We start from the raw sequence: 13,800 nt of genomic DNA on the forward strand, positions 1-13,800 counted from the left end.
CCTCCATGAGGTCGAATTATCTACATATAGATCAACAACGCGCAACTGATTTCGGTGTAAAGAGGATCACCTTACGAGGAGATATCATAATATTTGAAGTTGTCCCAATTTGATCAAAGGTCCAGTATCCTTGCGTACGATTTATTGTTGCGGTGTTACATTGTCAAACTGAATGACTTCGAATCGCATTATGAATATCGTGACGGATATAATGAACTTGTTCGCGCGATACTTGTTCTAAAGAACCCGACACTCGAAATCAGCGCATCGTTTACCAAAACGAACCCTGCTGTGTACCTTGCCCTTTCTCCAACATCCCAGTGATTTCTCGTGGAAGTGCAGAGGTGTTCTCGGCTTCCAATAAGCGAGTATCACGTCAACATTTTCCTATACAAATTCCTTCTTTGACCTGCATTCGGATGCGGCCGGCGCTGGTATTGCCTAATATAAAGATTAAGGTCACCAGTTTTTACACATTGAGGATGCATGTTGGTCCCAAGCATCATCTGTTGGTTCTCTGTGTAATTACAGCTGATCTGGCAATAACGGAGTAGCAACCGCGGGCGGTCAATCATGCTCATGCTCATGCTCATGCTCTAAGAGCTCCGAATACCATAGAATGAGACTGAATGATTCAAACACGATAGTATTTATTGTATCCAAGTTCACTTGCATTCAACATTATCGCGAGAAGCTTTGAGATATTATCGCCAGTGATACAAAATTATGAATCCAAATGAACGTTAGATTGCGTTCAATTGTTTGCTTGCCGGAGCAAATAGTTAGGTATCATTAATGCTTACGGAAATTGTAGCATGGTGCATTAGCATCTGATACTTGAAATCACCAAGGATCATCGTGGTATATCACGGTGAAAGCACGACGTGGAGTAGCCGAATTACGCCTACAAGCAACCAACATTTTTATAAGAATCATTGCGATCGCTTGAGTGCAATAGTTTACGATTCTTTCGTGAAACACTCGCTATATGTTGCTCGCTCCGCCTAAAGCAGGCAATACTGAAACAAAATCATCAAAGAAAGCTACCATATATTTCTTTGCTCTAAGTTGTCTCTTGCAAGCTTGAGAATGTGTAACTTTTAATAGCAATGGTTTGCTAGGATTGAAAGCATATAAATAGCACGTTCAGATATGATACCCGAATGATTGTTATGCGATACGAGTTTTTCCATCCTTGGCCATCCACATATCAAGTGGACAGCTTTGGGGGGGGGGAGGGGGGGGGGTTGGCTAATGTCCACGGTCCATACAATTTTTTTAGAATTTATATGGGCAGTTGTCCACGGAGGGGGAAAGGGGGGTCAAAATCGTTGAAAATCTGTCCACGTGGTATGTGGATGGCCCCTAAGAGAAGTAAGATTTTCGTTCAGTAGTAATGTTTGCATTAAAAACCAGGACTTTTTTCGGATGGTGATAGAAAAAAATTAAGACATATAATTGAGCTTAATGAATTTTCCATGGAAGGTAACTATATTAGCTTACTAGCAAAAAAATCCACGCACTTGCGAGTGGCCTTCCGAAAGTTTATCGAAACATTCGCCATGGTGGGCTAAAACATGCGTGTAGACATGTTTTTAATTTTTTTTTCGTTTTATTTATTAATTCCTCCTCAATTTTCGCGCAAAATTGCTGGAGTAGGTCTTACGCTTCTGGTTCGCCCAGAAGCTCAGGATGGAACGCAGCTGGGAGGCGTTGGGCGGGTTGGCCGACCTGGGTACCAAATCGATTTTCATCCGCTCCAGCTCCGCCAACGATTGCTTCGTTCACCTCGTCGTCTTGGTGAACACTCAATTTGTGCTGACCGTTATAATTGACCATTTTTTTGTTGTTAAACAATAAAAGGCCATAACTTTAGGCTCACAGAAAAAACTTTATTGTAGTCTCGGAAGACTTAACGCACTTCCGAGGCAGCCAAAATGAACAAAAAATCTTAAAAAGCTACGATCTTCCAGTTTTTCCAGTTTTTGTCGATAAGTGGTTAACACTGAGTCATTGCTACTTCGCAAATCGATTCTGATCGACCATTTCCGATTTCGCTGATACTTTTCACAGTGAGGTCATTTTATTATATCCGCTGGTCATGTTTACTCATGACTGCTGTTTCAAAAGGGTCTACCCAAAAATGTGAATGATTGATAAAATTTTCTATATCAAAAAACGGCTTGTTCAATGGAAATGGTGTCTTCAGCAAAGTTGTAGGTAATTAAATGGTTCTAAAAAACAATAACACAGCAAAATTTTTTTTTTCTGGGCCAAATTTTACAAATTGTCACAAATTATTAAATATCTCAAAAAGTCATTTTCTTCACAGTCTAATTTTCATACACATTGGGGATGATAACATGTACCACCATCTGTCAAGATTTGGTCAAAAAATCAAAAACAAAAAAGTTATGAACGTTTGAGTAATTTGGTATTTTCACTCTGAACTTCTTTTTGAATGTTTTTTTCTAGCTACCCATTACAATGCTGAAAATTTATCACTAAGAGCATGATACCAATTCAACGCGCTGTTTCTGTACCTTAATCGATCATTTTTACACTGGCTCCGTTGGAATTGAATATGAGTAACTCATCGGCGAAACCTGTTATCAGAAGGTTGTAAAAATAAATCGAACACACAAGGTTACCAATTTTGACAGTATGTGCTTATATCATGTAAATCCAGTTTTAGAGATTGAGTAGAGTCAGGTTTCGCTATCAAACTTGCGCCTGAGGCAGTCCACGCTATTAAAATAATGACTTAGTAAACTAAGTATTTTCCTAAAAATTCATTGAACTGAATAATAATTTTTTTAAAAGAGTGCATGCATGTTGGTATAAGTTTTATTCAAAGCATTTTATCTCAGAAATTTTTGGTAGTATTGAAAAACTGTTTGCAAAGAAATTATGAAATCGTAGAAGAAAATATATCCTAAAAACTTTTATTTTTGATTTAAAAAAAACTTGACATTATTCTAGAACTTTCGGTAACAGCTCCGGATGAATATTTGTAGAAGAAATACTTTGCTAGAATTAAGTTACAAAGCATATTTTTAATTTCAATTTTTTAGAGAATAATCAAGTTCCAGTGATGCACGATGATTATGATAGTAGTTTCAAATCATAAAGCTCTTCGTAACTAACTTAAACGCATCCGTTTTCGTAATTAGTTTTAGAAAATTTGAGTTTTAATGAAAATATACCTCTTTCGTGAATATGCGTGCTTTTAAACTTCATTATACATAGTATAAAAATAATATAAAAACAAATCTTGCGGGGCTTTCATGCATTCATTGAGTGAAAATGTATCTAACCTTTAGAAATTTTATTTCAATGCTTGATATTATTTAGGAAATCTTGTTTGCTGCTCTCTGCTGCAAAAAATTACCTATGTTTTTATGGATTTCACGTAGTATTGCCGAGTGCACTAATCATAATATTATAATACTAAAAACAACTACGAATTTAAATAGCCAACCGTGTCATAGATAATGCCGATTTGTTGTTCAGGTTCCTCAAGTCGTACCCAACTTTTGCCATAAACCGACATTAATAAACCTTCTTCCGTGATCACACTATCGGCGTCGTCCGGCTTAGTGAATAAACCGGAAAGTCGTACTAGCAAGCCAGCTAAAGCCGTTGCTTGCAGCTTGCAGGATTGAGAATATTTGCTCTATGCTTTCCAACTTACAGTTATTAAAAGTAATTACTTTCATATTTTTGGAAATTGTATTCGTGTTGTTTTATTACTGCTCGGCATGGTGCTGTTTTCCGCTGTCGGTGCGCTATGTGGCCTCTGTACAGGCCGAACTTGTGGCGTGTTCAAACGTTACGGTTGTTCGCCTGTGTAACTTTCCTTTAATTACTCAAAATTTATTGCATGAAATAATAATGCATTTCCAAGTGGCTTCCCCACTCGACGATTGGCTCTGTCCATAATTCATTATCCGTAGCAATATGGTGGCGTATTTTCGTGTTCCTTCGAATGGAATCGTTTTGCGAGTGATAATTAAATTATTAGGAATCGTGTTTTCGCGAATCGCGGCAGCCACTGATAATGCAAATAACAGTTCTGAAGAATGAAGCGTTCTCTGCTGTGGGGAGGTATCGATTTATTGAAAATTTTAAACATCTCTAAACTAAACGAAATCCTTTCAACTTGAAGAAAAAGTTCAATAAAATGCCTTAATTTTGAGTAGGAGCTACACTATTCTCGCTTGAGTAGGTTGTACAATACAAAAATGGCAAACAAATAATTAACCCGTCTTTGGTTTGATATCCTATAGCACATGACCTTCTGCTTCCGGTAAACTTCACACAAGATTGTAATGCATTCGAAACCACAATAGTGCTGATTGGGCACGACTGCATTGTCTGTCTGTCTGTTTGAATGAACCTCTAAAGGAGGTAGACGAACTTTAGTCGCGCGTAACGGTTTTGCACAGACGGAAGCGAACAAAGGTGCACTTATTGTGGTACAATTGGCATGGATTGTTTAAGTTTGCATTTCACTGCTGCGGTGCAGGTACAAACATGTGATATACTGTGTGTGGTTTGGAAAACGATTCTAGGCAAAATTTTAATCGAATCTGTCATCAAAGTGGTGAACGCACAGCGACGGTGCAGTTTTTACTTCCAAGAACCATGCACTTCAGAGTTGATTAAATTTATGCTCTACACCAGTGATCAACCAAATCAGCCACCGATTCTGCTGGACAACTTTGATCCGATTGTTCCGATTCACGTTAATTTAACATATCAAACCAAGTTGATTGTTCCTGGTTACGCAGAAAATATTTACTTCCATGAGATGAAATCCATTCGCGATGGTTTGTGTTCAATAAAAAATTAGAAATCGGTTTGATCTGACCAGTTATCGCCACCAGATGATTACTGCATCAATATTTTTCAGAATACCTCAAACAGTCGCACACAAACGTGCTAGCAGTAGACTGGCTCCCTCTATCTAGACTTCCATGCTATACTTCAGCGGCGTTTCATGTCAAACTAGGCGGTAAATGTACAGCAGCTTTTCTTGAGGGTCTCCAGGTCAATCATCCAGAGTTTAACCTTAGAGATGTGCACGTTATAGGGTTAAGTTTGGGGGCACACTTGCCCAGTTTCGTTAGTGATGCACTGAAGAAATCCCTTGGTGTGCAGCTGGTGCGAATCACAGGTTAGTCTTTGGTTGGCGTAGTAATGAGCTTATCGAGATTAATCTACAATTTATAAACACCTTGCAGGATTGGATCCTGCTTTGCCATTATTTCGGATTGCCAACAGACGCTGGAAGCTGGACCCAACTGATGCCGACTTTGTCGATGTGATCCACACTAACAATGGGGGTTTTGGGAAATACGAGATGAGCGGCCATGCGGACTTTTACGTTAATGGTGGACAGATGCAGCCAAGCTGTCGGAAAGATGCCTGTAAGGATATGGCGAATAATCATAAAAAAGAGAAAATCTAATGTAATTTATAAAGCTCCAGCTCTCTGCAGCCATCTGTTGGCGTTGACTTATTTTACTGAGTCAATTTCTAGCCAGGTTGGCTTTTGGACTACACGGTGTAATAGTTATTTCGAGTATGTTTTTAGTTCGTGTCGATTCGATACAGATGCTAGCGATGCGAAGTACAACAAAACACAAATACTAATGGGTGAACATTGTCCAAGCAGGTTAGTTAAGCTTCACTAAGGATTATTTCAACTCCTAATAATATGTAAGTCAATACTTTAGATTCTGATTTTTTGTAAACAAAATCCTGTGCTTTGAAACAGCCACCAGTAAATCTACACCTGTAGCTACCTTGATTGAAGAAACAAACAGCCAATAATTTCATTACTACTAACGACGGAGATTCCTTTCATTGATATACAGTACATCAGTGTGGTAACGAGGAATTGATTGCTTTTTCCGCTTTATTTCCCAAACAGTGCCAGAGGAGCATATTTCGTACAGACGCGCATGAAGTCACCATTCGCCATCGGCCTTGGGAGGCACAGCATTGCAGACAGAATAGTAAATAATACAAGGGTATACTTAGATTAGTCAAAACGACTAGAATTCGTATTATCGAATTTCAAACAGCAATTACAATTAAAGCTAACAAAAGTTTCTAGGCAAATTTATTTACTATATATTTCTACATAACGAAACTACCCATTATCATGATTGAAATATAACTGCTTCACAACATCGATTAGTTCGCGTACTCTATAGTGAATATGCTCAATCGCAAGGTACGCAGCAAAGATTCAGAGGATCCGATGAATTTCATAAGCGCGTGTGAAATTTTGACGTAGAATCACGTCTACGGAAATACAAGGGTGCAAATTAAAAAACCGAGAAACAACGAGAGTGTCACGAAAATTGTCCATTTTCAAATGCTTAAAACTCAGTAAGTTCTAAATTGATTTCCTTCATTATTACAGCAGTTGATTGGAAAATTAGCCATAACTAGCGCATGTTTCGACCAATCAGACCTGATAGCAAGGCCAAATATATGGCGAAACACTCAGTCTCAGTCAGTCTAAATCAAACTAAATAACCAATCACTACCTTTTTTCCCCAGAACAGACGACACCAAAAAATACAAACGATTCATTGATTTGTTTTGCTCAGTCGAATGCACAACGACACGCCCAGTACCGTTCAAACCGTTTATAACCGTTTATACCCAGTACCGTTCAAACCGTTTATAAAAATAGCGACGCAGTCAGGGGCTTTGTGTATTTTTCGCACTTGCATGAACAAATAAATAACGTATCTGTTGAACAAATAACTGTTCAAGAAATCTTCGCAACACTAAAAGAACTGGACGCTTCAAAAGGTCCAGGTCCAGATGGAATTCCACCCTCACTTAGGAAAAATCTTGCTCCTACTTTCGTAAAACCCTTGTTTTGGCTTTTCAACTTATCCCTTACGTCCGGTCAATTCCCATCAGTCTGGAAAAAATCTTTTTTTATACCGATTTTCAAGTCAGGTAAGAGATCTGATATCAAAGATTACCGTGGCATTGCAACGATATCATGTATTGATTGCTTTTTGAAGCTATCGTAAACCAAAAAATATTTAATCAGATGAAGAACCGCATAACGTGTAACCAACATGTTTTTTACAAAGGAAGGTCTACGGCTACCAACTTACTTGAATTTGTTGATTTCTTTCTTGCGTCTATGGACGGAAGCAACTTCGTGGACATTCTATACGGATTTTAGTAAAGCTTTTGACAGAGTGGATATTTCCATGCTTATGTTCAAATTAAAAAAAAAACTGGGATTGACTCTTATTTGACGAATAGGACACAAACGGTTAGGTTTAAGGGACACGTTTCTGTACCAGTAAAAGTGACATCTGGAGATCCACAAGGCTCCCATTTAGGCCCTTTGCTCTTATCCTTGTGTTACCCTTGTGTTGAATCGTCTCAAAGTATTGATATATGCCGATGACATGATATTGTACATGGAAATAAAACACAAATCAGACATTTAACAATTCCAACAAGAGGTTTACATTTTCTACATTTGGTGTAAAAAAAATCTTCTTGGACTCAACGTAAAAAAAGTAATATTATATCCTACACAAGGAAAAGAAATCCTGAACATTCCAATTGCACTCTTGCACATCAAGTTGTAGAAAGGTGTTATCAAATTAGAGATTTAGGATTAATTATGGTATCTAAGTTAACATTCATTGATCACTAGAATACGATCATCAATAGAGCCAACAGTATGCTAAGTTTTATAAAAAGGTTCAGTTATCTTTTTGTAGACCCGTACACTATAAAAACTCTCTTCGTTACATATGTTAGATCTATTTTAGAATACTGTGGTGTTGTTTGGTCGCCTCATCAAGACGTCCATTCCAATAGAATCGAATCCGTACAAAAACAGTTTTTGTTGTATGCACTAAAAAAACTAGGTTGGAATTAAATTCCTCTCCCTTGTTATGAATCGCGTTGCATGCTTATTAATAAAGAAACGCTTGAAAAAAGAAGAGAAATTTCTTCGGTAACTCTTGTCAACAATTTAGTTTCACAAAGCATAAGTTCGAAAAATTTCGAGAGTTTTATAAATTAGGTTCGCGATCCTTCTTTTAAGCTTATTTCGCTTGGAACAAAATTAATTTATTATTTACATAGAGCAATTTATGAAACAAACCTCATCGATCTACTCCTTCTCCAAAATGAATGTCATCGTAGTCGTTAATTAAAATGGGTACACGCAAAAGTTGGATGGTGTAAAACCAGTACAAAATTGTTCGTTTTTAGCGCAATTGTTGATGGGATTTGAAACCAGTACAATGATTGCGTTTTGGGCATAACGCAATTAATGCTCTAGCGTTTTTTCAATGTATTTAGCAGCCCCAAACTACTACACTTAAACAATTTCAACTGGTATCAAGCAACATTGCAAAGCGAGCGAAAAGCAAAACCTTTCTCCTTCTTTCTGCTTGAGAACGAGACATATGCTACATTTCTCCAGTCTTCTGCACACACGCTTCCAAGATACTCTTTCTTCTTCATGCATTACCCTGAGTAGCACCAAGCACGCACCAACAGCTTGAGTGAGACTAACAACACTGGTATCAAGTATGTACTACACTGGTGTCTCGCTCATTTCGTAAAGCGACGTGCACGTGACATCGTCTTGCGCGTCGCAATCCAAACCGAAAGAGAAGCGAAAGAGCAACCTGCAAATTGTATGTGATGTGTCTAGTCTCGTCGCACGTACATGGAAATCATACGAGCGAGAGAGAAATTTCTCCGTCGCTTGAAAAAAAGGGCGTGCACAGGATGACAAAATATAATTATTCACAATTTACAAGTGTTGCCATAAAAAATCGGCAACGCTTTTGTGGCTACAGGGTGTGAACAAAATTTTGTTTCGTTTTTTTTGCAAATCATTCAATGGTACTTTTTAATGACCAAATCCCTCAAGATAAATCGATCGAATATTATAGCTATTTAAATCTAGTGAGTTCACAAGTTGTTGTTTGCTGCTTGCACTGCTCCATGAGTAGCACTAATATACTCGACGTAAGAAATAAAGTGTCGGTATATGATACATATTCTAATTTCATTCTTTGTCAATGTATTCGCAGTACAACTGTTGCGTTATGTGTTTCACACATTTATTGTGCGATTTCTGTGCAACATTTGTGCGAATCGGGAAGACACAATGATTATACAAGACTTCAACTTTTGCGTGTAGGTAAATCTTCACGTATTTTCAATTTCATATATGAGAATTTTTAATTGCCGAGTTCAGTGTATACGTGTTATGTGGCAAAAAAGTTTGTAATTTTCAACGCGCTATGATATTACTGCCAAATAAATAATTCATTTAGAAAACAAGAAAAGTATCTGAATTTTTGTTAAGTTCAGGTTTGCTGGACTATGGAAAATTTTACTGAACTTTGTGTTTATCATGGTCAACATTCACTACTAAACTGCCAGAATTATTAGTAGCATTGAGAATCACGGTCTTTTATTACCGTTTAGTTACAAATGGCTATTATTTTGACGGAGTCAATCACAGTCTGTTCGCCAGATTTGTCGATGGTTTTATATTAATCCCTCATAAGATGGCTTCTAACCAAAACTTCTTGTGCAAGACTAATAAGATTTTTTAAGTATCTCGATAAGCTGGCATTTACTTATTGCACTCTCGAAGAAGAATACTTGCGCTTGAATAAAACTTGTTTGAACTTTTCAAGACAAACAAATTTTATCAGCTCCCTCTCCCGTTTGACAGCTGTTTGTTTACAGTCAAGCATCGAGCTGATTATGAGCTCGAATAGATGGAGATATGGCCTGATACTGAAGTGAAAGACAATCTAGTGCCACCTCCAAAGAAACGCAAGCTATCAAAGCTCACAAGCAATAATAATGTAGTGCAGGATTTCAACAGCGTTTACAAGCAAATGGAGGTGACACCGGAAGAATTACTCATAGGAATGATTGCTGCATCCAAGCCCATGGTTAATTGCTTAACTTTCTTGTACCTTTTACATGTGTTTAATTTCTCAAATCGGTTCTGGGCTAGGGCCTTAAAACATGAATGGGCAAAATGAAGAAATGCAACACAATGCATGAAGCAGAGGCACGAATATCATTGTTGATGCTCATTCTCAACGAAAGTATACACGCTTAAATGATTTGACTTAATATGATGTAGGTTGATTTGACTTGACTTGACTTGAGGAGTTAGTTGCTTGAATGAGCTGAAAAATGTTTGTTTATTTTAGATTCTTTTCTTTCACGAATGTTTTCTTTTTCATGAGTAGGATGACCAGACGTACCGTTTTGAACGGGACAGTACCGCTTTCTCGACTATTTTTATCCGCCCCGTCTTTTTGCCATTTTGTACCGTTTTCGGATAATCATTGCAAAAACCTAAATTAATCCATCTAGCGGTCAGACCCAGCCTTTCTCATTCAAACTTTTATTTGTAAAAATAGATTTACATGAACGCTTCAATCCAATAAATGTATATTCAATCTTTAGGTTCTAAAATATTGATGTTGTAATCTATACATATAAAAAAAATGTAGTTCGGTCTGTCTGTTTGATCCATATAGGCTCGAAAACTACCGAACCGATCGACGTGAAAATTTGTATGTAGGGGTTTTTGGTCCCGATAAAGGTAAATAGTTTGTGGCCCCTCCCTCTTCTGGAAAGGAGGGGTCCAATACAAATGAAACATAAATTTCTGCACAACTCAAGGACAAACCAAGCAAATGAAACCGAATTTGGCATGTGGATGTTTTAAAGGGTAACAAATATTTCCACAATGGTTCGACGCCCCTTCCTCTTCTGGAAGCACATGTTTCTGCACAAATTTCTGCACATCTCGCGAACTAGTCAACTAAATGGGACCATATTTGGCAGGTGAATGATTTTAGTGTTAACAAATATGTTCCATAATCGACCTCAGCCAACATTGTGGGTTGTAAGATGGCAACTTCCGGTTTCTGGGAAAAAGCCAAAAATGGACGATTTCCACCCAATGTAATAATATTCGGATAAAGAATGATAAACAGGAGCTAAAATGGACCACAGATACCATTTTGAATTCTTAGATGGCGACTTCCGATTTCGGAAAAACTGCGGCAAACGACCAAATACCATCCAATATGGGTATTTCTGGAATCGTAATGATTATGAATACCATTATGAATTGTAGGATGGCAACTTGTGGTTTCTGGAAAACAGCCAAACATGGCCGATTTCCGTCTAACATGAGTATATCCGGATCTAGAATGATACATAGAAGCTGAAATCGACCGCAGACCTTATTTTAGATTCTAGGTTGGCGACTTCCGGTGCCTGGGAAACAGCCGAAAATGATCGAATTACACCCAATATGGGTGTTTCTTCAGCCAGAATGACGCTCAGAGACTAGAAATTATCTTGAATACCAGTTTGAATCCAAGATGGCGACGCCCGGTTTGTGAAATACAGTCTTAAATAACCAAATACCATCCAATATGAGTATCTCTGGAACCAGAATGATGCAATGAGCTAACAATTGACCTCAGGCACCATTTTGAAACGCTGAATGGCAAGTTATAGGAAACAGTCGAAAATGACCAAATAATACTCAATATGGATATTTCCGTAATTGAGATGATGCATAGAAGCCAAACATTGATCCTTGACACCATTTTGAATTTAAAGACGACCACTTTTAGTTTCTGGAAAACACTCAAAATAACTAAATACCCCCCAATATGAGTATTTCCGATGTCAGATTGATGCCAGAAAATCTGCTGAAAATAACCGAATACCACCCAATATGAATATATTCAGAATTAAGGTGATATACAGAATCCAAAAGTCGAGGATGTTGTCATTTCGATAGAACCAATCATTTCAAACGATTTGTAATTAGACTTTGATCATATCCTATGGCCGATTCGTCGTGCATTTTCAGACTTTAAACACATCGCAAGGAATCAATGAATTTGGAACATTCAAATAGTACGATACCACATTTAATTTATGTTGAGGCCACATATATCGATCAGTTTAGTTTAGTTTAGTTTAGTTTTCGAAATAATGATGTTTCATGATTTTTACATTTTGATACATAACCTCTAAACTAAAAATCCGATTACAATGAAATTTAATAAGGTCTTATGGGACAACGAGACCTTTAATTTGCAATTAATTTCATGAAAATCGGTTCAGCCATCTCTGAGAAAAGTGAGTGAGAATAAAAATCTGCACATACACACACACACACATACACACACACACATACAGAAAATGCTCAGCTCGTCGAGCTGAGTCGAGTGATATATGCCATTCGGCCCTTTGGAGCACTTTTATACTTTCGGTTTTGCAAGTGATTGCTATACCTTTCTAAGAGAAAGGCAAAAACTTAAATAAAGCTTTGCATTGAAATTTTCGTAAATGGGAAATAAGTTTCCAAGTAGCTTTGTTTAATATTACTTAGTACGTTTTGTGGCTTCCTGACCGTACCGCACCACTAGTTAGGACATCCCCTATCGTGGACGGACGAAAAAATCGTGATTGAAAGTTGAGACCATGTTAATTGTTAGTCAAAATCTCAATTATCCATGTGATAAATTTCAGGAACTCATTGCAAAAAATCACACTCTTCTACGCTCAATTTCATCAGATGCTATCGTATCGTACAGGATCGGGTAAGTTCACCAAAGCAATGAATAATTGTTTACATGCTTTGGTTAGTGATAATTTTCAAAAATCAATTTAGCATTTGTCCTGTTTTTGAACCCATTTGTCACGTTTTTATCCCGAGAAATTCTGGTCAGCCTAATCATGAGACAAAATGGGTTTAAGAAAAAAAATTTGGTCACATTTTCAAGATAGATTAATCTTAAAGATAAGTACCATAAAACTATCGTAAAACTCTCATGAAGTTCTATGGAAGTTTCTCATAGGTATTTTAAAAGGGATATTAAGCAGGTTTAAAAACCGCTCCTCAGGTTCATTAGACTTATTGATGAAGAAGTTTTATGGAGGACTCTTCAAGTGTTCGTTTTTTTTCTCTGAAACTGCTGATAAATAAAAACCACAAGTTCTTAAAAAACCGTGTGATAAAACTCGATATATGCAGTAATGTTTTGATAAAACTACCGTAAAATATAAATAAAACTAAATCGCATTAGGATTGTTACCTGGGAAGTGACCGAGGTTTCTACGAAGTTCAAACATTCGACTACGGTGCTTTCACGAAACTGAAGCCCTCGTTTCCGGTGTTTGTCGAAGGCACCGGTGCCGATCGTATAACACTGACACTGGCTTCGGTGTTTCAAGTTTCGCCCTTCGTGCTGACTGTCTGACACCAACATTGAGTAGCAATTGCTAAGCACGCCGTTTCGTGTTTTAAATATATCCCTTAGGGCAGAGCGTGTTTTGGACATGGCTGCTCCAAAGAAGCAGCTGAAATACGAAATGCGGTGTCTCGCTAGCAGTCCTATCGCGAGGCCTTCTAAGGCTGCAGGCCGGAAAAACAAACACTACGAAAACTCAAGAAGTAAACAACAGAAACAATCGGAAATGACCTTGGCGACAAAATAAGGACATCATGCTAGGTAAATGAAACAGTAGGTTGCTAGAGTCGAGGTTAGTTGGAACTTCGACATCGTTACGTTGCCGGAAAGGAGAAAAGGTAAGGAGGATTTGTGACCACAAAACATAGTACTACTAGAGCGCGACACCAGTAAAGAGCTAGGTGACGGTTTTATAGTGATGGACAGAATGCAAGTTCGTGTGGCAAGCGATCAGCGACAGGATATGTATGTT

At 37.7% G+C, this 13,800-nt stretch overlaps 1 protein-coding gene across 1 annotated transcript in view; it reads left to right on the plus strand.

The window, feature by feature from the left end:
- LOC129720429 (endothelial lipase-like) overlaps nucleotides 1–13,337 on the plus strand; it is a 32,442-nt gene extending 19,105 nt beyond the window's left edge. Inside the window, exons 2-8 of the mRNA XM_055671911.1 lie at nucleotides 4,529–4,832; nucleotides 4,916–5,179; nucleotides 5,247–5,432; nucleotides 5,494–5,571; nucleotides 5,620–5,680; nucleotides 12,653–12,677; nucleotides 13,164–13,337. Of these exons, the coding sequence (XP_055527886.1) occupies nucleotides 4,529–4,832; nucleotides 4,916–5,179; nucleotides 5,247–5,432; nucleotides 5,494–5,571; nucleotides 5,620–5,680; nucleotides 12,653–12,677; nucleotides 13,164–13,337 (1,092 nt within the window). The remainder of the gene's footprint in view (nucleotides 1–4,528; nucleotides 4,833–4,915; nucleotides 5,180–5,246; nucleotides 5,433–5,493; nucleotides 5,572–5,619; nucleotides 5,681–12,652; nucleotides 12,678–13,163) is intronic.
- The last annotated feature ends 463 nt before the right edge of the window (nucleotides 13,338–13,800 follow it).

Source organism: Wyeomyia smithii, chromosome 2, assembly GCF_029784165.1.
Source record: "Wyeomyia smithii strain HCP4-BCI-WySm-NY-G18 chromosome 2, ASM2978416v1, whole genome shotgun sequence".
In the NCBI taxonomy this organism is placed as follows: Eukaryota; Metazoa; Arthropoda; class Insecta; order Diptera; family Culicidae; genus Wyeomyia; species Wyeomyia smithii.